This window comes from Mycteria americana, chromosome 6 (assembly GCF_035582795.1).
Source record: "Mycteria americana isolate JAX WOST 10 ecotype Jacksonville Zoo and Gardens chromosome 6, USCA_MyAme_1.0, whole genome shotgun sequence".
Taxonomy (NCBI): Eukaryota; Metazoa; Chordata; class Aves; order Ciconiiformes; family Ciconiidae; genus Mycteria; species Mycteria americana.
In genome coordinates, this window is record NC_134370.1 from 10,218,891 (window position 1) to 10,246,309 (window position 27,419).

A 27,419-nucleotide genomic window follows, 5' to 3' on the forward strand; every position below is an offset into this window, starting at 1 on the left:
CATTGAATGCTTTTGCAAAACCAATCCTTTTCAAACCTCTCCTTATTAAAAATACGCGGCTACAAAAATGTCCATGTAGCTAAACCGTATTAGATCACTCCAAATAAATTCGGAGGAGAAAGCGGCATGGACAACTTACAAAACAGAATGAGGCTCATAATGAGTTCTCCTTCCTCTTCCTCTTATTTGTCTTCCTGCCTGCAACAAGCCGTTCACCCCAGCACTCGGCTGCCAGTGCATAATCTACATTATCCCCCTTCAGCAGGAGCCCCAGAATTGCTCAGACTTCTACATATTTTCAGACTACCTCAAAGATCTCTCAAGAAGTCTGTTAAAAAAAAAAAAAAATATATCACACAGCACTAGAATCTGGATGAGGAAATGCAAAATGCCAATAATAAATACTTAAACACAAATATTTACTTCAATTAAAAAAAGAAAGCAAGCGCTGGGGAGCCCAGTCTGTGCAATGCAGGAACTGGGATCGGCCTCAGCATAGTCCTTGTGCTGGAGCAACTCAATCACTGCCAGGGACAGGGGTGGCTTGGTGGATCATGCCTGCGAGTGGCAGCAAGGGTTCCCAGTCAGCAAACTGGAGCACTCAGCGCATCTGTGTCAGTGCCTCTGATCCACGTGCCTTTTGGTGTGCCGGGGCACTCTGGAGAAGTGCTGCAAACCACTTGAACTCCGCTGCACATGGGAGTGTGGAGGAAGGACCACGGATCTCAGAGGATCGCCCCAGAGAACTCCTGTTTCAGAACAGAAACACAGATGTGGGACAACGGTTTTAGGATCAAGGGATAATTTCATGTTCAGTCCATTACAACCCAACAACCACCCACTTGACCTTAGCTGACAGATGTTAGAGGCTATGGGGTAGAAGTCAGAACTCCTGGGCTAAGGTAAAGAGCACAGTACTAGGGGGGGGGAAACACTTAATTGAGAACTTCTCACTATGGGCACAGGACCACCTCTAGGGAGCTGGAGGCTCACCACCTCCTGGCCATCGCTCCCCTGCTGAAGAGGAGGAAGGCAATGGGGAGGCTTTTGCCCTGTGGAAAGCACTGAAAGCAATAGAGGGTCACACTCCAACAGAGACTGCTCCCTCCCATTAAAAGGAGCCAGAGCTTTCCACCCCGGGAGTCAAGGAGGGTTTGTTTCTTCTAGCAGGGCAGAGGGAAAAGAGGAACAGAACAGAGTGGAAGAAGATCACCAAAATTATTAGATCTTCTTGGGTTCCCCTCACAGTCAACTCGCTTAGTGAATGTGTAAAACAGGGCACAGCTTCTTGAGAGAAGCCCTTGTTCCCCTCAGCGGCCCAAACCTCTCCACTTTTCATGTGACATAGGCCACGTCAGCACCAAGACCTGGCCACCAAACAGCTGTCCAAGAGCTACAGCCACATCTCTGCTCAAGGGAGATGTGGGATCCATTCAGAGGGGCTGGGCAGAACAGATGACATCTGCTGATCCTTACTGCTCTCACAGTGGGGTCCTTCCCAGCCGTGGCATTCACACCGGTAGCTCCCAGGCCCAAGGATGCACACGCCCTGGTTCATGCACGGGTTGGGTTTGCACAAGTTCACAGGGCTTTTTGCTTCTGCAACAAACACAAGCAGAACAGAAGGCTCAGGCACAGCTACAGCGTATTAATAGCTAGGACCCACGTCCTCCATCAGGAATGCTGCAAAAATAACAGCAACTCTATATCCCAGACATCAGAAAATGTCATCTAGGGCTAATGGGATGGGAAAACCACATTAACATGGCAGAGGGTGCAAGCTCACAATTCTGTCTTCACGTAGAGGACAAGCTCCTCTGCGTTTAACCTAGAGAAAAGGAAGAAGAATGGCTTTGCTAAATGTTCTGATCTGGAGGCTAATGTTCCTAATTAAGCTTAAAAGAGTGATGTCACATTAGGCTGAGTGTCAAAGAGAAGCAAAATGGAGCATCTTCAGAGCTGTGCACTGAACACACGAGCACCTCTAAACCCCCCAGATCCAGACACTGCCAATGCAGAGCAAGACACATGCCCTGCTCCAAGCAGTTTACAACCCCAAACGCCACTGGAGTTCAAAGCCCATTTTGCCCTGGAGAGGACCTGAGCTTACAGAGAGGAGCAAGGACAAGAAGCCAGCTGAGAAGCAGGGATGGCACGAATGGAAAACAAGACAAGAAAAACCTATGGGCTTTCTTCTAGGAGGTTTCAGAGAAAAGCCTGCAACCATGGCCCAAGTTGTTATTAGTCCTGTTCTTGTGAAGTATTTGACAGCTTTCCCAACCCTCTTAACACAGCAGAGGCCAGCTGTCAGCAGGGCTGGCAGTGTTTCATGCTGCCTTGCTGTGAATACGCTACGTTAAGTAGCAGCATCCTAGAGGAATTTGCTTCCAGTCTGCTGGCAACTCCATTGCAGCATTGGTAAGGGTGTGAAATTCCTCTGCTGAAGAGCTACGTGATGTAGAGTCTGGACCTCCTAGCCTTGCCTTTTGCTCCACGGCAGAAAAAGCACACAGACAGAGTAGGAAAAGGGGGAGAAGGAAAGAACACGAATTCTATCGCTATCCATCAGGATGGTTACTACAGCTTACCGCACATTGTACTCACATTGAGTTCACACATCAACTGTCAACCTACACCTTAGATAGGCAAAATTATCTTTGAAATTCACTTTTTTGACAGTCAATCTGACAGTCAGATCTGAGACATCTCAGTCTTTAGTCCCTGTTGATTTTCTATGAAGCCAAGTTGGGTTCATCAACATTTTTGTTGTCATGAGACATCCCAGATGGGATCCTGCCTGACAGTGTATCCCCAGGAGTAAGCGCTTTCGCTTTCATCGTAGGGTGGTAGAGCTGCTGGCAACGAAAGCTGGAGGGACCTCTTGGACCCACGACTCGTCTTCCAGGTGCTGGCTGCTCCCCAGAGAGCTTTTCCACGGTGCTCTGCTCCACATGCCATGTGTCCACCACTTCCCTCCACAGCTGCCCCACAGCATAACCTCGTGGTCCCTGTTTGGGGGAATCATGCTATTCCGCCCCGAAACCATTTCTCTGAACTCAAGCCTACTGTTAACACAGTATAATCTTAAATAAGCTTCTTGCACTTCAGGGATTATACCCTTTGATGATCCCAAGAGTCTGTATTTCCATTAATCAGATTCATATATATTTAATGCTTAGGATCTTTTCTCCTAGAGCCTGGATCATTTTTTTCTAGTCTCTTTTTGGAATAAATATGATATTTCAGGTGTCCAGAGGCAGGGTCTGGTTTTCACATATTTTTATCATGAGTCATAAATTTTTTTAAGTCTTTTCACAGACAATGATTCTGTTATTGAGTCTTGGACTTGGAGTAGAAGACTGAATAAAGGGCTTATCTTTACATTGCCCTTGGTCCCAGCCTATCTAGTACAAACAGCGGTTACCTGCACATGAAATGAAAGCAGCAATTCAGTCTCACGAAATGGTATGTTATTACTCTGACTCATTGAATCTTGCCATCTCTTCCCCTTCATTTGTGGCGTTGTAGTTAATTTCATGGTACAGTAGATTGTTTTTATAATAACACAGCTGAAAATACCACTGCAATAGGAGCACATTGAAAAGCTCCAGGTAGAAACTATCTGCAAAGCCTGCCAGCAGACTGGCTCCTCACCCCAAAGAGACAACGCTGTAGTGATTTCTAACCCTGAAGGAGCAACGGGCACGCCCAGAGATGAAAAGGGCCTTTGACTGTGCTGAAGCTCAACATGCCGCTTCTTTTGATCTTACAAACGGGTTAAAACATAACAAAAGCAAACAGCTAGATGTTAAACTCGGACTGTTTTGAATGAGAAACAAAGCATGGCATTTTAACTAGAAGCATTTTTGCCACCACCAATGTCTGCAAAGCAGGGCTGCTATCTTTCCTGAAAAGCTGATTTCCATCAAACACAGGCACTCACACTCAGCACACAAGTGTTTCAAACTTGGTATCGGAGTAATTTTTTTTCCCAGCTGGGGACTGGCCCTCAGGACTCGAAGTTTTGAAGAAAGTGCATCTTTTTTTTTTTTTTTTTTTTGCACAAACATGAGCTTTTACATGAATATTTGAAAATTCTTCCCTCTTGAACGCTTTGGAGATACAGATTTCGTCCTGCAAGTAAAATTGATCACATGTTGTCTGAAGGCCTCAATGTAACAGTTTGGAGGCTTCAGAATGGACAGATTCTGAATTTAGGATTAAATCCTGTGCAACACAAACAAAATCTTGAGAGCCTACATAATAACTTTTGTAGCGGGACACTAAGGAGGAACAGAAGTGATGAGGTTTCAGACCCACCATTTCGCAAACATCTGGGCACAAACCTGTTGAACAAGACAGCAGAGACCTCACTCAGGGACCAACACTGTTGGCTGCAGAAACGTGTCCCCTTAACCACTGCCCCCCCCCCCAACACTGCAGGGGATACAGTAACGCAAAGCAAATTCTACAGGTTTAAAGCAACAACAGAAAATGAGCAAACTTATTTTTCTTTCAGGGAAGGCAGAACCTAGACCTGGCAGGGCTGAAAAGAGCCAGTCACTCTAAGCCCTGTCTCACCCACTGGACTGAATCTTAAGAAAGTTGGTTCCTATTCTTATAGGAATGCTTTGGACAATCACCACATATCTATGCTGCAGTTTCCCCATCTGTAAAATGCAAAAGATAATATCAAGCTCACTATGTAAAGCATCAGAACACCTACGATAACAACAGCTACAGAAGAAAGTCCCCACCACACCTGTTTTACAAAGTTTACCACCAGCTGGTGGCATCACCATAAAGAGCAAGGATGGGATGTTCTCACCTTCACAGATTCTTTCGATGATAAGGTCTTGGTAATGCTGCAGGTCTTCATAGGAAGAGATGTGGACCAGGTAGTTGGGAGACCCAGCAACCCTCAGCAGCATGTCCCTTGGTGCGTCCCCAATGACAACCACAAACACCAAGATGCCGTTGTCCCTCAGCTGCTGAGCTGGGGCAGCTGCATCCTCCACACCACCTCCATTTGTGAGCACCACCACTGCCTTGTTGACGCCAGGTCTTGCTCCTTTCTGCACTGTCATCACGTCACCATAAATATGCAGCAAGGCACTGCCAGCAGAGGCCGAATCCCCGAGAAAAGGCACCTGGTCAATGGCTTGGAGGAGAGCTGAATTGCTCGTGTGGGTGTCCAACGCGAACACAGTGTGAGCTTTGCTACCATAGACCACGAGGGCAATTTGGGTGACATCCCGGTTGATGCTGAAGTGCAAAAAGCTGCTCCTGACAAAGTCCCTCAGCTGCAGAAAATTCTCCAGGCCAACTCCAGCTGAGGCATCCACCGCAAATGCCAAATCAAGAGACTGAGCCTGGCAGCCTGGATAAAAGAGTGCAAACATGGTATTTTTCAGAGTATATATGTACTCCTTTCTGACAAAAAAAAGCAGGGGGGGAAATGGTGGGCAAAATTCATCACTGACTGTGAAGGGTGATCTATGACCCTTTCACACCAATAGATAGAGACCCATCATAAAAAGCAGTGATGGAAGGTTAGTCCCTGGATCTGTGACTGACACAAACAAAACAAGGACATTCATCCTTCTGTCCTTCCCTCCTCCCTGGTGGAGTTCAGAAGACCTCCTCGGGGTTTGACAAGCTCATCCCGCAACGCCCATATCACAGTCTTACCTTCAGGATTGTCCACACTGCAGATTCTTCTCTGCAGCTCTGGGATCCTGTTGAACAGGTCCTGGGGGTCCAAGTAGACAATTGTCTGCTTTGGATTGCCAGTCACCTTGATCAGCTCTGCTCTCACGAAGCTGCTGCCTACACCGATCAAGAAGAGATCTCGGTCCCTTGCATACTTAGCAGCTTCTGCCACTGGATCCTGAGACTTGGAGTCAGTGAGCAAGACAACCACGCGTGGGAGGTCGTCCTGTACATCTGCAAAGACTGGGGTGCTCCGAAAACCGTGCTGTGCAATGTACTGCAGGGCTCTGCCTGTCAGGGTTCCTCCTCCACTGAAATTCAAAGCATCAATGCTCTTCATGAGACTGAATGCATCCCTGTGTTGGCCCACTTCAATGGGTATCCTGACATCGTTATCATACTGGGCCACCCCCACATTCACTGGCGAGTCCCGGCCCATCACTGCTTTGAGGAACCTCTTGAGGAACGCTTTGTAGCGCAGGAACCCTTCCAGCGTGACCCCTGCCGAGCTGTCCACCAGGAAAAGGAGATCCACGCCGCACTCGAGGCTCAGCTTTGGTGCTGGAAAGGGAGACAGCAATTTGTCATCTGCAGGGCAAAAAGACAAGCATGCCTGGCACCTCAGGTGGGGCCTGCTGGAAGCCTGTGGAGTGGAGAAGGAACATTGCGTCCAGTAACCTAAATGGTTTGCCAGATATGGCATGAGCTGGAGGACAGCTGTGCCAGGAGCACACTTTATTTTGGTTGGATGCCACATAAGCCTTTAGGGACAGGAAATATTTATGGGAGTTTGGGGGGATTCCTGGACTTCTGGATGGCAAACTTCAAATTAGAAATGACAACTCCAGTCTCAGTACTCTGGGGAAAACACTCCAAGTTTCAGTATAATGTGGAGAAAGGAGAGAGCCCAAGCACCAGACCCTCATCTGTATCACCCTGAGACACTTTGAAGTGGGAGTCTTGATTCTGGGAGAAGTAAGTGCAAAGCATTTTCTGAGGATCAGGACCTTCTTGGGTTTCTTACATTGAACCCCCAAAATCAGGAGACCCTCCTGGGCCCATGTGTACAGGGCAGGGACCAACAGACATGCTTAAGTGTCTCTCCCAGTTTCTCTGTTCTTCTGCTCACATGGCAGCTGCATTTAGAAACAAAGGCAGCCACACCAAGGTGAGACTGTCAGTAGTGGTGCGCTCCATATCCACAAGGTTTCTGAGCAGCAAGACCCAGCCACTGGGCCTGACACAGTCATAACCAGCATGAGAGAAAACTCAGCCTGTCTCCCAGAGAGAAGCCCAAAGGCTGCAGCCCAACTCCAGTTGTCCCTATGGCCGTGCACGGGCACTGCAAAGGCAGGACACCGCCGAGAAGGAAGGAGGGAGAATGCAGGTTCACACCTACCGCAGTGGATGTCTCCTCCATACCCCACCGGGCAGAGGCAGTGGTATTTGTCCAGTCCCTCTGGGACACACGTGCCCCCATTCTGGCATGGCTGGGAGTCACAGGGGTCTAAACAGGACCAGGGAAGGGAAAGACAGGGAGTCAGCAGGGAGCCTGCCCCTTCCCATCCTGTGCCAGTGTGAGCATCGCCATTAGTGGAAAAGGAGTCAAACCTTCATCTGTCTTGCTGCAGAGTTTGAACTAATGCAGGGCCACATGCACCCTCACTCACCTCCACGGCAATTTCATTTTGGGACGGCTCTCCAACAGGCAGTGGTGAAGAGAGCAAACCAGACTGTGACCTCACTTCATTTTGCTTTGGAATAATGCCAATGAAGTTACATTTGCGTAAATACAGAATTGCTGAAGTTCATGCAGCCCTTCCAGATTTACACCAGCAATGAAGGGATCAGAGTCTGGCCTGCTGCTTGGACAATGTTGTACTGACAAAGAAAATAAAGCCACTGTCATCTGAACCAGCAAAAGGATCGGGTTAAGGGCAGAACTCACGGACCATAGCTATTTCCGCAGTCACAAAAACAGGCTGGCAATCAGCAAGTGTCAGGTTCCCTGCTAAACTGATGACGTTCATGGTACCAAGTGAATGAGTGGAGGCATCTCACTGCATATTGCCCTAGCTGGAGAGCAGTGACTCCCCACAGGCATTGGGAAGCACTGCAAGCCTCTGCCCCAGGAACATGAGCAGATAAGGATTAACTGACTCCTCAAGTGGAAGGAGAAATGATGGGGAGATATTTTAATCCAAAAGAATTCTGGTCACAGATACCCATGAGACAAAAAAAAAAAAAGGGACATAATATCAACTTCTTGCTAAGGATCACAATCTCTCACTCAGAACAAAATTTTTAGAAGTGAGAGTAAAAACCCATCTTTTTATTCTTTAGTTATTACCTTTCCTGCTTTGTAAATAAAATTATTAAAAAGGCTAAGTCCTACCTGGACATACAGTTCGGAAGCATCTGGATGGGTGTTTTATCAAGACTCTCTTCCATCTGAAACAGGAAGAATAAAACCATCATGAATTTAAAGATTAACAAGGTATCTTCAAAGTTGACCTTACTGTGTTTTAAATGGAACAAATTTTCCTTTGAAAATGCAATTTTTCAAAACAAGTATTTCGAAAGAAAATGTCCGTTCTGAGTGGGGTGGCAAAAGAAAAAACATCATTTCATCAAATCTACTCTTTTGTTTTTGAATTCTACTTTAACGTTTTACATTTAAAGATCATGGATGTATTTTTAAAGCTCCAAATGATTATTTTTTTTAGTTGCTACAGAAGAGATGTTAAACTTTTCACTCTAAATTGAAATGAAAAAAACATTTTACAGCAGTGAGAAGTTCTTATTCAATATTAATTCTAGTATCTAATTTATCCAGCTGTAACAACTAGTAGACAAGCAAGGTTTAGACTGGGAAGAAATCCTCAGTCCTCAGCTGCGCCTTCCAGTGGGATTTTTCAACTTCCTCCATCATTTCCCTGCCCTAAGGTGATATGAAAAAAACCCCACCCTGGAGCAGCAGTGTGTATTTCCCACACGTAAGAAGGCATCTAATATTGGTTCCTGACAATGAGATGATTTCTGCTTTAAACTTTCATCCCTGTTAATCAGTTTTCTATTTCTCTAATACCTACAGCTTCATCATGCCACTAATCTTCCAGTGCTCTGCATTAGGGCTGCTCAAACTCATGGCAATTGTGGCCAAACCCATCACTTTTGGGATGCCATAAGCAAGCCACGAGCTGCTCTGCTTTCCCACATTGGCTCCGAGCTGCAAGTATCTGGAAACGCTCACAGCCATTAGGACGTGTCTGAAATTGTCCATAAAATTGTCCATAAAATCATCCCCCAGTATATCTATGCAGCAGGCCATCAATGCACAGCCCAGATCTGGGCTGATTTTCAAACATTAATCTGACTGCCTGGTATTAAAACAAACACATGAAGCACCTCTTCAAAGGAAAACCAATCCCCCCTACCAATTTCTGTACACCACCACTTTCACTCAGCTCTTTTTATCAGCAGAGCACAAAGCTGCCTTTCCCTTCACAGCTCATTTTTAAAGCATTTCTCCTGCTGTACTGACTGCAGCGACAAAATTATTTGAAGGACCTGACATGCTTTATTGGTTTTCAGCTCCAGTCTCCTCTCCCTGGGCAAGAGGATACTTCCCTCATGCAGCTCACTGCCATTGACCTGACAATGTAGTTCTTTGTGTGCATCCCAGTTTTGGCACTGCCGCACTATGACTGGGGGGTATTTTCTGCCAGTGACTGGAGCCTCTCCACAGAAAAATCCTTCCTAAGCGCCCCAGGGCAACCAAGCAAAGAAAAAGGGGCTTCTCTGAAAGGAGAAAGCCTGAGTAGATGAAAACAGAACTAGTGCAAACACATGGAGTCAGACCTAGAAACCCTCTGCAGCACAGAGTCGGTACAGAGATGTAAACTTCAAAGCATCTCAGTTCAACAGGTAGGAAACTAATCCCAATTCAATGTATAATATTTATGGCACTCTTGGGCTAATCATCTTCTGCTTCTTTGTCTCAGCTCCTCCTCTCACCCTTTGCTTCTCAGATCAGCCAATGGTCAGAGCAAGAAGACCTTCTTTCTAGGTCTAGAGACCATCTTTCCATCAGTCTTCTGAGGGATCTTCATCCCAGTAAAAAGCCAAGGTCAGATAAAAGCCTCATAACTGTATCTCTCATCTTCTCTCAGCCCCACTCACTTTTAGAGATGTGGGTGTCCAACTCACCTGTAGAAAGGGCATAGCGAGGCACGCACTGCATTTGGCTGCTTTGAGCCTTTCCAACACACATAGTTTCCAGCCAGCTCTTTCACAGTCTCCAGGGTCCTGCGTTCACAAGGGTGGGATTCAACTTTGCAGCCTGTAGCAAAGAACAAATGCAAACTAGGATCAATTGCCTGAAAATACAAAGTCTGTGTGGGAGTGGAGCACCATTTTGAAATGGGTTAGTCTTACTCATCTACCTGCCAACAGCAGACCAAGCAGTGTTTCAAAGAGCCTCCATGAGACCCCAGAAGAGAAATTTTCTGTCAACAAGCTCACCAGCCTACCCCACTTTCTGGAGTGCTCACTATTCAGCCTCCTTTGCTTTGCTATAGAACTCACACTGCTGAGGTTCAGGGTTCAACGAAAATTTTTCAGCCCCTCTGGTGCCTTCATCGTTCATGTGTTTGATTTTCTTCTACCTCTGGACCACTCTAGTTCTATCTTTTCTATCTCTTGCGAGCCCCTGGTGTCCTCCCCTTAACACAGAGCAAAGTCCATTAGAAGATTTAACACAAGTTTGTTTATCCCTCTGTCCCCCATGACATGAGCAAGGACCAATACTCCCATTTTCAGAGGTGAACCGAGACACAGAAAGATTTAGGATCCTGCAGCTTGCAAGTATTTGGAGAGGTAGCTGGCAAGCATGCCATTCAGTTTGGGCACCAGAAGCAGGTTACCTCAAAGTGCAACACCTGGCTAATTCCCCTGTAGGCTTTCTGACACTGCCTCACCTTTCCTCACTCAGTGACATGGTCCAAGCTCAAAGTATGGGTGTGAAGGAGGAGCCATGACAGGGGTTACCTGGAGCAGTGGCACTGCAGACAGAGCCGGTGAGGGTGCTGTACAGGCCGTTGGCAGCATCGTCAGCATCTCCAGCAAAGAGCACGTGCTGCTCGGTGGGCTCACTAGCCAGCACGTGCAGGTCCTCCCACCTGCCAAGCAAGGTGAGGTTCAACCACTTGTGTAACAAGACCCTTAATCATCCCCAAAGAATTGAGTATCAAAACAAACCCTGTGCAGCAAATAGCTGATGCAGAACCATGACACCCTTCAAACAGTTTTCAAGATCCTGGTGTGTTTAGTCTCAGGCAGTAGCGTAGCTCCACTCAGTGGAAGAGCTTCCTTCACCAGCTCTGGTCCTCCTTCTACACCAGCCACAAAATTAGGGTTTCCTCCATGCCTGTGTTACCCCACAAATTCCCCTTTTCTCTTTCTGAAACTCCCATCTAGCACAAGACCATCCCTCACTTGCTAGGACTTGCCATTTGGCTAGCTGGGCCTCCATTTCCAACTCTCTGGAAAGTTTCCTACCTTGGAAACTTGATTCCCACTGCAAAAACCGTGATGTGTCTCTCCTTCACCTGCATTGCAGGCATTGCGGTGCTGCCCTGGGACTTTCCATCTGAAATGATGACCAAGACATGAGGGACACTCGAGTTTCTGCCACCAGGGAATCCCTTGCGGAGAATGTACTTCAGAGCCCGACCTGTCTCTGTGCTCCCACCTCTAGAGAGAAGGGAGATAAAATCGAAAACACAGAAATCAAAGCTCTTTTCCTGATACTGAATTTACCACTTGATTTCCAAATTTCCACCCTCTGGTAGTGGGGAACTTAGCATGTTTCTGCCTGTTGCCACAGAAGACATCCAAAGAGATGTCTAATCCTGCCATTCTTGTCATCTTCCTACCCATAGGTCCCATCTACCCACCCTTACCTCCCTCCTTGCCAACCCAGAGTAGTCTCCAGAAGACTTTTAACACACATCAGAGTGTTCCTGCAATCAGAGGAAGAACCAGAGCTGTCGGATATTTGAGTTTTATTTCCAGTTTTGACAAATGCCTCAACTGCTTCTGTTCTTCCATCTAAAAATTGCAGTCACTTCTTTAAGAGTTGTGTGGAAAAGCTTACAACAACATTTTGTATTCTAGTCAGAAACACAGTACAAGTGGGCAAAATGAACGAAGACCAGCATTTCAAAGTGCTTTCCTTTCTCTTGATGCATAAATGTGTTATAAATTCTGTCATGTATCATCCCTTTCCCTCCATGGGACCTTCTGCCGTTCTCGGACGAAGAGCTAAGGCAGGGAGCTATGCATCCCAGCTGGTAACTGCGAGTCTGCAGTCCAGCAGTGTGCAGAGAGTCCCTGCTTTTTTATCCCTGGTTGATCTGCAGGTTAATTTGATTTTCTACAAGAAGTCATTTGTCCATCCTGTAGTAAAGCTCCTGAAAATACAAATGCTGAAAGCTTCTTATTGTATCCCTGGAAACTCAGAAGGACTTCAGGGCTTCACCAGTACCTTTTACGCTAGGAAAGAAAACATTAAGAAAAGCCACCTGATGCTCCAGTTGTCTATACCCATGCTAAACTTAATAAAAAGCAATACCCTTATCCCTAGGTTGCTTGCCAGCAGTGCTAGTATAACAGGGAAGGTGCACCAGCCACTGATGTTCACACAAGCTGTACCCCACACTTCTTGTTTTGGAGATAGGAGCCAGCTACCTCAATATTTTGACAGCCCTTGAATTCTGCCCTGGAGAAGGAAATGTTTCTGAGGTAGAAAGTGATTAGTTCAATACTCAGCAATCCTCCCAGTAGCAAAGTACTAAACCCACACAAGGACTGGGATGCCAAAGAGGGCACATTCCAGTGGTGACATAAATCAGCAGGTAAAATGGGCTGCTGCTAAGCGCTAGGGAATGGCAAACATCAAGCCTTGCAGCTGTGCAGTAACTCCCAAGGAAAAGCAAACTTGAATGCAATTTTAGTAGAAAATAAGCTACAGTTTGCCAGAGGATGGCTTCAGTCAAAGATGCTTTAGAAATCCTGAGACTCATTTCTTGTGAGATTATTACAGAATGAGATTTGCTGCCTGCTGGATGTCTCCTTAACCTAAAAGCTTGACTGCCCTGCTGAGCCCACAGATACTGGAGCTGAGAGGTTTGCTGCACATCAGCACAAAGCCCGGGGAGGGAGAAGAGAGGTCGCTCTGGAACCCAAGAGAAGAGCTGCTTGCGGCAGGCCCGTGGGGTTATGGCCAGTGTCTGCGCAGCGCTAGGGTCTCTTTGGTTGTGACACACTGGATGTGAACTGGGAAGGAGCCCCTCATTGTGGAGTGTGCTGAAAATAAAGCAGAAGGGAATAAAAAAAGGGAGTGCTATACATACAGAGGTCTAGGAGGGGAAGGACAAGGTGTGCTTGTTTTTATGGGCTACATATTTACTCTAGTTATTTCTTGCTAGTGAGCTCCGTGGGGCAGGGACTGTCCTCCTCTGCTTTCAAGACTTAACTTTAAATGACTGTTAGAGATGCCTACTCAAGACTGGGCTCCATGTTGTCATCAAAACATGGGTACCATGAAATGTCACCAAATTATATATAAAATGATCATGTCTGTCAGGCTGAGGCAGGAATGATTACATTGTGAGCCAAACACTGAAGTTTTATTTAAGCAAAAGCCATGAGTAACATAACAGAGATCTTAGAGAGGAGATGGTAGGAGTAGGATGGTAGGAGATGGTCTCACCTCTGTCTTGCAGGGTGAGGTTTGGTGGACTGTGCAGCTGGATCCCAAGGTGGCTGTGTGAAATCAGCCCCAGCTGCCCCAACTCCCTATCTACCTCCCACACTCAGAGACTTAGGCTACCCAGGCACCCCAGCCCCTGCTGCTGGCCACCTGACACAACCAACTCGAGTTTCACATCAACCACCTACGTCCCCCACCCAGTCATCACCAGGCTAAGACCTTGCTACAGCACAACACACTGGGCAAAAGCCTTTCATCCCCTGTAAAAACCGAGGGCAACCTGCACTGCAAGTTCTTCAGCTGTTGTCACCAGCTTTTATCCCCACCTACAACACATTATCTCTTTTTGTTGTTGGAGGGCTAAACATTTGCTTATCTCAAGGGGGTAAATCCTGCAGGGACATGAATCCCCCCCTTCCTTTCTCGGTAGTTCTCCATCTGCGCAACATGAGAGGTCCGTAACGTGCCCTCCCTGACTGGATATTTGATACCAGAGAGAGCCCAGCTCACTGGGAACACACTCCAGACCTGTTGATAATTAAGCCACTAGATCAGAGGAGACATTTCCAGTTGTCTTCTAATTCTGTCCTAGAAGCTGTGCTATAAATCACTTCCTATGATTGCCTTTTAGGGCTGCTTTTATTGCCATCCAGAGCAACCAAGGGGAACCAAACCACAAGTGATACTCCTTTCTTGGAGGCATCACGTTCTCCTTGTCACGAACACACCCCATTTGCGTTCTGAACAGCCCTCCTGTGCTTTAGCACCTGATTTGCTTGTTCTAGAAAAGCATTTGATCATGCCCAAGTTCATTCTTTTCTGTCTACTCTCTGATTTTCACAGAAACTTCTTAATTCAGTACCTGCCAGGCCCTTTCGCTTTGAACTTCTTTCTTTAGGTACTTCCTCCTCTGCACTCCACCATTTCAGAGCATATTCAATGACCGTGTGTTCATAGCACGTCCAAATCTGCCTTTTCCTGAGAATATGTCAGTAGCTGTCAGACGCTTCAGTGAAAAGTGCTGTGCGTGAGGGAAAATATATTGTGCATAGTCAGGCTGATGACTAAATCTTGATGAATTCAGTAAAGCTGTGCCCATGTCAGCCCTGAGGATTAGAAAAAGTTAATAGAGAGTCTCTGCACCAAAGCTCATTAAATTCGGTTTCTTACTGATTTGCATTTGGAGTTTCGCTGGTTTTTGACACAGTGGATGTGTGTTTAAGGCATTACTCCAATACGGATTTTCTGAAGCCAAAGGAGATGTGGACTTTACCTGCTGCCTTCATCAAAAACAGCACTATGAAGGTTTCTCTCCTGTAACCAGCCATGGACTTGTATGAAAGAAATTGGTAAGAAATTTAGCTTTGGAGATCACCACCAAATTCAGTTGAAATTGCCCAATGAACTCAAAAGCTATTTGGACGAGATTCACAGAGAGAGACCAACAGTCTCTGAATAAATCACAAAAGCTTCACTTGAGTCTGGTGCTGCCTCCTTCCAAGTGCTCTCAGCTCCACGCCCGGAGCACAGGGCTGAAGCTGGAAAACACCTCGCTGGCCAAAGGCTCATGAGAAGCACATCAGGGAGCCTCTGAACTGAGACATCAAACACCCTGTTTTTTCAGAAGCCAACTGGAATCTATCCGAAACTATTTTATCTACTTTGAAATGTCAGCTTTCCATTTAAACTAGAGGAAACAGCTGAGCACAAGGTCATTATTTCTGTTCAACCTGTCAGCATACATGTGTTGTCATCAAGGAATTTCAGTGCCAGACACCAAACACTGCTTCACTTTCTCTGCTCTCACAGACTTTTAAGCAACAGCCAAAAAGGAGGAATGTATCTTGTTTTCTGGTAAGTCTTTCCTGTAACATTACACAAGAAGTTTTCTTGATTTGATAAAATTACCAAAAGCAATACAAAAAAACCCAGACAATTGATCTTGCTTGAAAAAGTCAAAAGTGATCACATTTGCTTGCAACATGTACATCATGTGGAGAGCAGTAGACATCCACGAGAAACGTTGAGCTAACCTTTAGCCCTAACGCAGATCAACTGAAGAAAGAGTAGACACCCGCAGGCCATACCAGTACCTCATCTATCATCAAAACAAGTGTTATTTTGGCGTGGTTGTCAGGTCCTTTGTAGATCCAAATGTATTTCTCGGAGATGAAAAGTTTGGATTTTGAGAGGCTCTAAGGAGAATGTTTCTTTGGGCTTCTGGCTCCATTTCCTGAGGTCATGGGAAGACATCCAAGTCTTAACATTCAGGAAGAAACAAGGTTTCCGTCTGAAAACCTGATCCTCTTGAATTCTGCAGATACACATGTGCAGATATCTAGGGACCAGCAATTCATCACTACCTTGTAGGACCAAGGAAATTGTAACCACCAAAAAATGAAGATGCACACTGTCCTGCCTCTGCTCAGCCTTGTGGAAGTGCCACACTTGCTTTTCCCTGGAAGGATGTAACTCGCTGCCTGGCACAAACGGCCAGAAAAACCTTCCAGAAGGGTCATGGGAAACTCCCCTATTTACCACGTTACCGTGGACACTGAAAACCTTCTTCCCTATCGACTTTCACTGACAAAGACCAGGTTGCACGTTTTTAGCGGACTGTGGATTATGGACCATCCATCCCCCTCCCTGGGGGCGTCATGTTGGTGACAGCAGAGGTGGAGATGTCTGGATCTCAAAAAACTCTCAGTCCAGAGATCATTCATAGCCCAGACAAAGAGAAGAGCTGTAAAATAAGCTGACCTGAACACAATCCTCTTGATTCTCTCTTTCACTTCTTGTTTGGTTAGATACGAATCCAGTGGGAATTCAAGGTGAGGAGTTGAGCTAAACTGTATCATTCCCACGCGGACCTAAAAGAAAAGGTTAAAGATTATGAAAGGTGCCTGTGAGAGTTTTACACTTTTGATCAATTTACAGATTTGGGAGCACTATATTGTATAGAGACAAACACTGTTTTGCATGTTGAACCTTTGGCAATCTAAATGAACTTCAAAAAAGAGAAAAAGAGCATAAACCACAGCATTACCTATACAGACTATAAACAAGGCAAAAAAGTTCACCTGCAAACACCGGGAGCTTCTGCTGCAGTTACAGGCAGCTCAAGATATGTATTTATCCATTCAGAGCAGCTAGTAGCCTCAAGGACGGTAAGTTTATAAATATCACCTTTTATACCAAGCCATTTATACACTGTGCAGGCATCTTTCCATTACTAAAAGCAGCTCCCTCTGGCATTGAGCACAGTAGGCAACATAAACCAATTATTTTTCCAATACCTCCTCTAAAACCATTTTCTATAGTTGAAAATGCCTGAAAATGCAAACAGACTAAATTGTCTGTATTGGGCAATACATCCAGAATATCTCACTGAAGCCTTACAAGAAGTTTTACGGAATCTGACAACTTTGAAGGTGAAAAGGCTACTGATTTTCAGTCCAGTCTATGTAAGCATTAAGAGAAAGACTCGGGGAAGGATGGTATTTAAAAAAAAAAAATCCACCAAATCTGCAAATATTAAAGGTTCGGATTCTTTTGCCTAAGCCTACATTGCAGTTGGTTCCTAGATGCAAGTCTCTACTTCCAGTCAATTTAGTATGAGCCACGAAAAGGGAATGCCCACTTAACCTGAGCCACCTAGCATCTCTCAAAGCCTCGCACATGCACTGTGACTCCTTGCCATCATTGCCCAGGCTGCGGAAAGCTTTCTGTGCTGGGTGGCTGTAAGCTGAGATCTGAAGGGTGAAAGACTTCTTAGACGAGAAAATGATGGAGGGGAATGGTGATTGCAGCTTCTAAAGGACCCTGCAACAGGAGCAGAGCAGCAGCTTTTGATTTTAGGACCTGGAGCAGTGGTGGTAGTTGGTCTGGAGGAGGTTTTTAGGTACAAGTCTAAGCATCTCTGTCATGGGAACCAGGAGCAAACACAAGACCTGCCCCTGCTCCTCTGCTCCCAGACCTCTCTGGAGAAGCAGACATGAACCAGGGATCCTCAGAGCCGCAGCAGGCCTGGACCCACTCTCTGTCCTGCCTCAGGTTCCTCTTCCTGCTACACAGAGACCTCGCATCCCTGCCGCATCCTTCCCAAAGACCTGACATTTATTTGGAAAGGCTCTGGCAGGGAATGAAATACAGCAACCATCCCAGCCTGCTCCAAGGCCCCTGGCTCAGGATAGAGTGATGTGGGACTGGACGCACAGCTGGAAGCGCAGCTGGGTCCGGCTTGAAATCCCCTCAGACAAACCCCGTGATGTGTCATTCCGGCCCAGAGGTGCCTCGAGGATGGCTCCAGGGAGCAGGTAAGACCTGAGGGAGCCCAGACTGTAGCAATGCAGCTCCCATCACTCCTTTCAGACACACAGCACCCAAAATTAGACTTTGGTTTGAGCCAAGGTCTGGAATAGGAATGGACAAGAAAGAACTTGGCATAGCCACACCTGTCTATTTTAGTGTGTTTTATACTGGGTATCTGTAAATACCAGCTGCTTGGACTCTAGCTGGCAGTCCCAGCTGGCCACTCCTCTGCTCTTCCCTGGTAAGCACCAGCACTAAAGTGCACTGCACCACTAGCAAGCGGGGAGTGCAGTAACATCGTGGAGACCTATGGCAGCATACAGATCCCCACATGCCTCGGTATGCAGCTGGTGCCTTGCAATGAACTCCTTCCCTTCGGCCCTTTTGGCTTATTTTGGAATAGAGACCTTCTAGGAGAAGCAGGGCAAAGAGACTATAATTTACACCTGTACAGAAAGGTGACTGACTTCCCAGAAACTAATTCTGCAACTTTCCAGGGGAAAACAACAAAAAGATCCAACCATTTTAAACTATGAGCATCCAAACCAAAATAAAAATCAGTGAAAACCCCAAATCTTAATCTTTAACCTGAAAGGTTATAGAATAGAATATTCTATTTGATATATATTCTATTCTATATATATATTCATTATGTCTTTTCTCAAGACCAAATGGAACTGCTTAAAATCTGTGAAGAACCAAGAAGTGTCCTTCAACCCCACTGCTTCACAAAATTTCATTGCATCTTTCTGAATAAATACTCTGGCCCCATGGTAGCTGCTAGGTTGAATTTTGCAATTTCACTCAGCATGTTATCATGGGCCTTTCCACACATTGCCAACCTGCCTGAAACTAAAATGAGACATTCCTGACACTCACCCTGTCAGGATGGATGTCCAAAGCATCACAGAGCTTGCCTGCAAAGAGCTTAGACCTTTCAAAGCTTCCTTTGCCAATGCTGTAGGAGCCGTCCAGGAGGAAAAGGACATCTAAGGAAGCCGAGCACTGCATCACTAGGAGAAAAAGATATACACTGTGAAACTGCACTTTATTGGTCTCACTCTCTGGAAGCCGACAGCCAACAGCAGAAAGCCCAGACAAATGGACTTGCCAAGGACGGACTGGGACAGCCCAGTGTTCACAACCCAAAGCCTGCATGCACTCCTGCTCTGGCCTGCAGCATTGCCAGTTCAGCCCCCACAGTCTGCAGACTTTCGCCTTAGATTTCAGGTCCCCAGCCTGACTTTAGCAGTTCAGTGGAAGCATGAGAGCAACAACTCCAATGAGCCGATGCAGCGATATCATTAACCACAGAGAGAGCCGCTCTCCCACCGAGGATGTGGAGGGGTGAGCAGCAGTGAGCAGCTGTGCCCGGCTGGACTGGCAGCCTCTCCCAGCCCAAGGCACGGATGCAAACCCAGAAGGCGTTTGCAAAGCGTACAGAGTCCCACAGAGCCAGATGTGTTTCGTCTGTAGCATGTTTTTCAAAACATGCTTTTATTTTTCTCAACACAAACTCTCTGAACAGCTCTGAGGCACTGACAGAAACACATTTCACAAAAATCTGCCTTTTATCCCATCTTCAGAGATGTGTCCTTGTATCACCCCTGCCTGCATGAACACAACTGCTCCCAAGTACAAGTTCCTGAGGTGTTTATGCTGCAGTGGAAGCCCATAATTTCACTGACAAAAATAAAAAAAAAAACAGGCAGACTGCAGACTCTGAAGAGACATTTTCAAAGCATTTACACAGAAATTTTAAAGTCACCTCTGCAGCATTTATCAGAACCAACTTCAAGGGAAACTGAATCCAGAAGCTCAATACAGGGAGCAAGCACACCAACCTTCTGGCCCATGCCCTTTCTCCATCTCCATTATTACCATCATCTTTTTATTATCACTACTTTTTTCCAAATCATTCCTTCTAGCAAAACCCTGAATTTATAATTAAGGTTTTCTAATACCAGATTATAAGGGATTGAAAGTTGTAAAGCATTCCCTTCTGGGTCACTGGTTCTTCTAATAGTGCAACCAGCCTTGCCCTGGAGCACTGTCCTGGGGATGAGCTGGAGCATGGCCTCCTTGCCAGCGCCGTCCCGGCTTGTCAGCCTTGCCCTCACAACCAATCTGAATGTGGAGATGCAACAACCTGGGTGCTCGCCTGCAGTCACTGACCACGGCTCCCTGCCCAAGCGTGCACAGAGAAAACTGCAGTGCCCCCATCCCAGTATGGGCTCGGCATGGAGAAATGGTCTTCAGGTTGCTCTGGAGTTCAGCGGTACGAGGAGCACCGTATTGCAGCTGCACTGGTGCACAGCCATGGAACAGACTTGTAAGCAGCATGTCTGCAGCCCACCAAAGGGCTCTTGGTGATGTGCATCAGTGGGAAACATCCAAATACAGCACATGAGTCTGAGTCTGAGCTGAACACATGGTGCTATGGGATGGGACCGGAGGGCATGCCTGGTACAGGAAAAAATGTAATTTATCACTTGACAGACAGACAACAGAAAATAAAGGCCAGCAGATGAATGCACGATACAGTTTATAAGTAACTGATTGCACATATGTCAAGGGAGCTGTAGGTGAACACGGTCTGCTGCCCAGCCAGAGCCCAGTCGTCCCTACCCACAGCATCATGGCTGGTGCTGGCTTTACAGCCTGAACGAGCGAGCCACATGAGAGGTCTGATCGCGACTCAAGTCTTAAACGTGGCTCCTTAAATCAGGATTGCTTGAAACAGGCTCTAAAGGAACTGACAGAAACACCAGCCGGTTGGCAAACAGCCCATTTAGGAAAAACAGAGTAGGCTGGCATCCCAGAAGAGCTAATACCCATGAGGGGAAAAGCTGGGCTAGAGCAGAAGCAGCCACAACACTGTGCATGCCAGAGCATTGCTGGGGACTTTACAGACTGAATGGGGTCCAATAAATAAATAAAAAAACACAGACCACCCCCCACGCCCAAACAAACAAAAAACTCCACAACACACCAAGAAAAACAAGAAAGAAGAAATGCAGAAAATAGAAAAGACTTGCTTTAAAAAACAAACTTACACTGGCCAGCAGCTGAGATCTTGCCAATCATCTCCTGGTCAGCATGAATTTCTTGTACACCCAACACCAGCAAAACTGTGGGATGAAACAGATAATCACCCATCATCACCAGAAACTGCCTTTAAAAAAAAAAAAAAAAAACACCAAAAAAAAAGACATGCAGGGTTTAATCTATAGCAGCAAAAATGTGGTTTTGCCGTATAGATTTCACACCTGTGAAAAATAATTTGGTGACACAGCACAGTGGTGTATCTATGGGGGAAATTCCTTCTAGCTGGGACACAGAGAGCATGAAAAATGCCAAGGACCTGACTCCAGTGCACGGGAGGACAATCCCTCTGCTCACCACACGCAGGGATGCAGCATGAGAACAAGAGCCAGGCTTAGGCTCCAAAGATTACAGTCATAAGCACTGGAGACACCAAATAATTGCACTGGAGAAATCTATGAACTTTTAATATCATAATAATAACATCAGCTTTTCCCATATCAAAGAGAATCTTCACATGCAGATCAGTCATGTGTTTGAATTCTACCAGAAAAGCTGTTTCTCCAGGTATTATTTTCTCCCCTTCTGTGTGCAACTATGTTTCAGGGGTTTATCCGTAAACCTCCTGGACAGGCACCGATTCAGCTCTTGTTCCTGGGAACGAAGAACTCCAGCCGGAGACGGGGAAGCATCCAAGACAGAAACCACTGATGCAAAACGACAACTTTATACATACCTTGGGGAAGCAGGAAAACGCAGATGGACTCAAATGACAAGAGGCTCATGGTGACAAATCTGAAAGAAAAAAGAAAAAAGGAGAGGAATATTAATCCAATTCCTAAAGCTTGTTTCTTTACCTGCAGTTTATCATCTCCTTGCTAGTATTCTCATGTGATGAGTTCAGAAACATTTGGTCTGAGGGGCAAAAGCAACTCCTACCCTGGGGAGAAGGGTGGGAAACAGACAGAAGGAAAACACATTGAAAGGGTTAAATCCCTGACAACCCCTGACCAAGACCTTACTGTGAGTTTCACTTGCATCCCTGTTCTCTTTTGTTCTCTTCCCCTTTTACTTACCAGCTGAGCAGAGTTGATGATAGGACATTTCCTGTAACTTCTTACCTGATAGGACTAAACAGGCCTTGAGCAAGCTCCTTAGGCTTCCTAATTAAATCACTGAGAACAGGAACTCAGGACGACTGTGCCAAAGATAAGCACCAAAGAACTAGTTTAAATCGACCCCCTTATGACATTCCGAGGCCAAAGGACTGATGAGCCAATTCAAGTACTACATATGGACACAGGAAGCCCAAAGTTCAACTAGCAGACAACGCAAGGAAGACTATGGAAGACCACCGGGAGGGTGAAAAGACCCTAACCCTAATTTTACTGCGCATGCTTGGACTATGTAAATGAATTCCGGGAACTCATCACCATAAAACTGCCCTTTTCAGGAAATCTGATGAATATGTATGATTTTTCTGTATATGAACTGATGTGTTGTGCTAACCTGACTGTCCTGGTTTCAGCTGAGACAGAGTTAATTTTCTTCGTAGCGGCTGGTATGGGGCTATGTTTTGGATTTGTGCTGAGGACAGTGTTGATAATACAGAGATGTTTTAGTTGCTGCTGTACTAGTCAAGGACTTTTCAGCTTCCCGTGCTCTGCCAGGTGCAGAAGAGGATGGGAGGGGACACAGCCAGGATAGTTGATCCAAACTGACCAAAGGGCTATTCCATACCACATGACGTCATGCTCAGTATATAAAGCTGGGGAAGAAGAAGGAAGGGGGGACATTGGAGTGATGGCGTTTGTCTTCCCAAGTAACCGTTACGCGTGATGGAGCCCTGCTTTCCTGGAGATGGCTGAACACCTGCCTGACCATGGGAAGTAGTGAATTAATTCCTTGTTTTGCTTTGCTTGTGTGCGCGGCTTTTGCTTTACCTATTAAACTGTTTTTATCTCAACCCTCGAGTTTTCTTACTTTCGCTCTTCCGATTCTCTCCCCCATCCCACCGAGGGGGAGTGAGTGAGCGGCTGCGTGGTGCTTAGTTGCCGGCTGGGGCTAAACCACGACAGTCCTTTTTGGCGCCCAACGTGGGGCACGAAGGGTTTGAGATAATGACAGATTTGATTGGAATGTGCCAGATGATAGAATTTATAGCTGTTATTGCTGTTTAGCTATTAATCAGCAAGCTTCCGTGCTTGCCATGGGCTTGCTTGCCTTACTGTATGTTAGAGCCTAGGGCTCGTTAGTGGCTGCTTTTTGCTTTTGCTGCCTGCCGTGCTGCTGTACTGCTGATCACCTTACTCTGCTGTGCCTGGGAACATTTTGATAACAGCAATGGCCTTGTGCCTGGGCTGGCAGATGGCCAGGGCATTGCTGCTGTTTCTGTGCTGCTGTACTGGACAGGCTGGAACTCCGCTGTGAACTCGAGTCGAAGGGACTGTGACCTGTGGATGAATCCACGTGGGAGCGGGACACCCCGAAGCGTCTGTGCCCATGGATTAGCCCATGCCAGAGCAGGTATATCTTGAAACTATCAGAGCAGGTATATCTTGAAAAAGGACTGTCGTGGTTTAGCCCCAGCCGGCAACTAAGCACCACGCAGCCGCTCACTCACTCCCCCTCGGTGGGATGGGGGAGAGAATCGGAAGAGCGAAAGTAAGAAAACTCGAGGGTTGAGATAAAAACAGTTTAATAGGTAAAGCAAAAGCCGCGCACACAAGCAAAGCAAAACAAGGAATTAATTCACTACTTCCCATGGTCAGGCAGGTGTTCAGCCATCTCCAGGAAAGCAGGGCTCCATCACGCGTAACGGTTACTTGGGAAGACAAACGCCATCACTCCAATGTCCCCCCTTCCTTCTTCTTCCCCAGCTTTATATACTGAGCATGACGTCATGTGGTATGGAATAGCCCTTTGGTCAGTTTGGATCAACTATCCTGGCTGTGTCCCCTCCCATCCTCTTCTGCACCTGGCAGAGCACAGGAAGCTGAAAAGTCCTTGACTAGTACAGCAGCAACTAAAACATCTCTGTATTATCAACACTGTCCTCAGCACAAATCCAAAACATAGCCCCATACCAGCCGCTACGAAGAAAATTAACTCTGTCTCAGCTGAAACCAGGACACTGACGGAGCACTTGTGGCGGAGCGATCCCCAGGTGCTGCCCAGCGCTGCAATAAGGAATACCTGCTATTGAGAATACCTGCTAATACCTAGTCATCCCGGCTATTGAGTCCTGATTTCGGCTTTTCACGGCAACAACATGAAAATGAGGGAGTGACAGAAAAGAAAGTCTGCCTACATACTCATCTCCTTTCCTATCAAAGCTGGAGAAAGCAGGCTTCGCAGGGGAAGTAGGGGCTGCCCAGCCTCCCCTCCTCTCCTTCCCCCCATGGCCACCCGGACCTCTGCTCTCCTCCCTCTTCACTGCACCTCCCTCTCAAAGCCGAGTCCCACCAGGGCCCCTGCTGCCCTCGGGGAGCCGGTGGAGAGCCGAGCATGGCTCCCCGGGGGGTTCACCGAGCACAGGGCAGAGCCATGTCCCCCCGACCCCACCGTTGCTTGGGGCTCCGGCTGAGACACCCCTGCTGTGGGGCAGAGCAGAGGGGGACCTGTCCCACGGGGCCTGCCATGGCCAGCGCTGCTGCCCGTCGCCATCGCGGGCCTACAACAACACTCAACCACAGGCTCTTTCATGCCTTAAATTTTCCGAGGACGGGCTTTCTGAGGAGATGTTTTCTATGCATAAGTGTCCAGCAAAGTCAATTTTCTGCTCATTTTTTCCTTTGAAATCAGAAAGGCTGCCATCACGTTGTAGGAGGACTTCAGTGACACTTTCAAGCACGTCCAGATTTAGACCAAGCATGTCTGGTAGAGGCCTTGGCTTTCTGTTTAAGTCATGTATATTTATTTTTCCTCCAGATTAAAAGTGCTGGATGCACTCACTAGAGCAAATTTGACCAGATTCAGGCTGGGTCCCTTCCTCTCTCACTGCAAAAACAGATTTTCATCACGCAGTTAAAGATGAATAAGTGCATTTCTTGATAACCAGTTCTATTCGCCTATTGTTTCCCCAAGCAAACAGAGAAGGCTTTGTCTCAGAAAATAATTTTCTCTGCAGCAAATGGTATGTTTAATAAGCAGCTGGGAAGAACTGATGCTTGTTAGTGAAATTGCCAAAATAGGCCCGTTTCCCATCACGCCAGGTACCAATTCTTTGCGAGTGTTATCTAGCAAACCTCACGTGTCAGGGCAGCGGGGTCAGGAAAGGGCTTCCCGGGGCGTCCTGCGGGACCCCCCGCTGCCTGTCCCAGTCCGACCTCCCACCGCTATCACCCTCACACACCTCTGGATACTAGCTCCTACAGGAAGGAACACATTTACTCCGAGGAAGGAGCCGAGCGGTGGTGTTCTCTCTGTCTTATTGTTTGACCTTGGATTTAATGTTCAGTGTTGGCATCTCGCTTCCTCAGTTTCCCCAGTTTTTGAAATCGTGTGTCAGCACCCCTGTGTTTCCATAGCTGGTAAGACCCTCCTATGGGTACTCCCAGGAGTCCAGGGGCATGTAACACTTTAAACCCCGGGACACAAGCCAAGCTTTAAGCAACAGAAACTTCTCCTCTGGGCAGGCTCTTCTCTTCAGAAGAGTGGGTGAGACACCTGAAGCAACGGGCTCGTCTTGTAGCAGAGCATCAGTCTCCAAACCTTCCCTCTGCCAGGGCAACCTCTAGCATCCGTCCCGAACGCATTCGGCCGGAGCAAGGGCCCATTAAGCCCATGCAGCTGCCTGCACCTTACACCTCTCACATCAGACAAGGCAAGATACCTGTAGCAGGCCATGCTCAGTTACCTGCACAGGTCCACAAGGGAGAGGGGATTAAGTAAGTGTCATAGGGATTACAGACACAGTAAAGCTCTGTGTCTTGCACCCACTGCCAGGTGCTTTACAAGCATCACCCTTCAACGCATCCTCCCAACACCCCCGCCAGACTGCCACTGCCAAATTAACAGATCCCAAGCTTGCTTAAGTAAAGGGAGGTAAACAGAAAACATGACTTCATCAAGGAAGCCCTTGTGTCCCTCAATAGCTTCAAGCCCTGGCACATGCCACGCAGGTAAGGTCATCTTTTTGCCATGCCCGGAGGACATTCTTTCTAGGAGCTAATTCCAGAGCACACAACACCCTACGGAGGACAAGCCTCTGCTTGCAACCAGATGTGATGGGTGTGGGTGGATTTCAGGTTGTTTTCATAGAAAACATTAACAGGTCGTGATGCTTCTACAACTGAGTCTTATCTTGGGCTTAAATCACTAATTTACAGGATGAATTCTTTGCCTTTCAGCCCAGCTGGACTCTCAGCAGCAGGAACTGAAAGAAAGCTTCATCATCACCCGCTGCTCATCAGCATTAGCCCAGGATTAGCAGCAGTCCAGGAACCCTAGACAGCAGCTTTGCTGGGGGATGGGGTGGTGAGTGAAGTACCTTTTCATTCTACCTTCCTGCATATCATGAAAGGGAACTTCAAAAACGCCTGCATTAGTACTGAGTCAAAAATAATCTTTTTTTTTAACCACACTCAGTCAAAACTCATATTTTTTGTACCTAGATTCTCACTTGGCCACATAAATATGACAATTTATGCAAAGCTAAGTAAGAGTGTAAGCATGCGTACCTTATTTGGAGTGAGACAGGAGGAGGTAGAGAGAGGTAGAGGGGGGAAAAGCTCTTCTTGACAAGTATCTTCCCAACATGTTTTTCACCATCTGCAAAACATCTGAGCTTGCTTATTCTTACTAATGAGACAGAACCAAACTGTGATGTGAAAACACAGTGAACCCCACACCATTGGCCACTGTGATCACCTGGATGTGGAACCAGGTCCAACAGCACAGTTGCCACCTACAACAGGGCAAGTGCCTGGCTGAGAAGGGATCCAAAAACTACTGTGGGCTGGTGTCTCTGTAAGAAAGGGAAATGGCTTGCAGCTGATGTCATGTACCTTGCTAAACTTGCCTGGCACAAAACACCACCACGAGTTGCTACGCTGTGTATATTCATATGAACACACCCTATTTCTACAGACTGTAACCAGAACAGTTAATACCATGTACACTACTTTGCAGCAAATACTACTCTTGTACTGGGACAAGTAGAAGATACTTAAAAGTACCAGTCACCTGCTTTAATTAATTACCACCTCTTCTCATCTCAGAGACCTGGCTTGCAACAAAAGGCACCTCCGGCTCCTTTTTCAAACTGCCCCCCTTTTATTTAATAGTAGGGGAGAAAGCAGAAAAGATTATGCCGCATATTCATTAAAGCATATTCTTAACAAGCCAAGCAACCCCCTGCCACTGCAGTTATAACTCCGTGGTTCCCTTCAGCGCTGCTCTGTCGCTGGGGAGGACGTGGCACCAGCCTAAGAGGAGCCCACTGCTAGGGCCTCATCTGACATTTAAGTGTCGGGAGGGAAGAGAGGAGGCCAATTTTGCTGCCCCCTCTTTCCATCTCCCTTGGCCTGTTTTCCAGAAGTAAATTTTACTTTTTTCTTCTTGGCCAGGTTTGGAG

The 27,419-nt window shown here is 46.8% G+C and overlaps 1 protein-coding gene across 2 annotated transcripts; it reads right to left on the bottom strand.

Moving 5' to 3' along the window:
- Window positions 1-615: 615 nt before the first annotated feature.
- VWA2 (von Willebrand factor A domain containing 2) lies at window positions 616-21,627 on the bottom strand. Of its 2 annotated transcripts, none has more exons than XM_075504054.1 (13): window positions 21,579-21,627; window positions 20,854-20,928; window positions 18,677-18,810; window positions 16,247-16,356; window positions 11,272-11,466; window positions 10,762-10,892; window positions 9,922-10,054; window positions 8,108-8,163; window positions 7,112-7,219; window positions 5,692-6,273; window positions 4,829-5,380; window positions 1,477-1,599; window positions 616-749 (listed from the first exon to the last, which is right to left on the bottom strand). In XM_075504054.1, the coding sequence occupies exons 1-13, from the start codon at window positions 21,625-21,627 to the stop codon at window positions 616-618; spliced, it is 2,382 nt and encodes a 793-aa protein (XP_075360169.1). The 2 variants fall into 2 exon arrangements, with proteins under 2 accessions (XP_075360169.1, XP_075360168.1); XM_075504053.1 differs by having other exon boundaries at window positions 616-751; window positions 1,473-1,599.
- Between the last annotated feature and the right edge of the window lie 5,792 nt (window positions 21,628-27,419).

Coding starts and splice junctions, on each gene's coding strand:
- VWA2 (XM_075504053.1), bottom strand. CDS start 21,627: ATGAGCCTCTTGTCATTTGAGTCCATCTGCGTTTTCCTGCTTCCCCAA. Junction 11,467..16,246: donor ATCAAGAGGATTGTGTTCAG/GTCAGCTTATTT, acceptor CCTTCTCTCTAG/AGGTGGGAGCACAGAGACAG. Junction 10,893..11,271: donor GTGGGAATCAAGTTTCCAAG/GTAGGAAACTTT, acceptor CTTGCTTGGCAG/GTGGGAGGACCTGCACGTGC.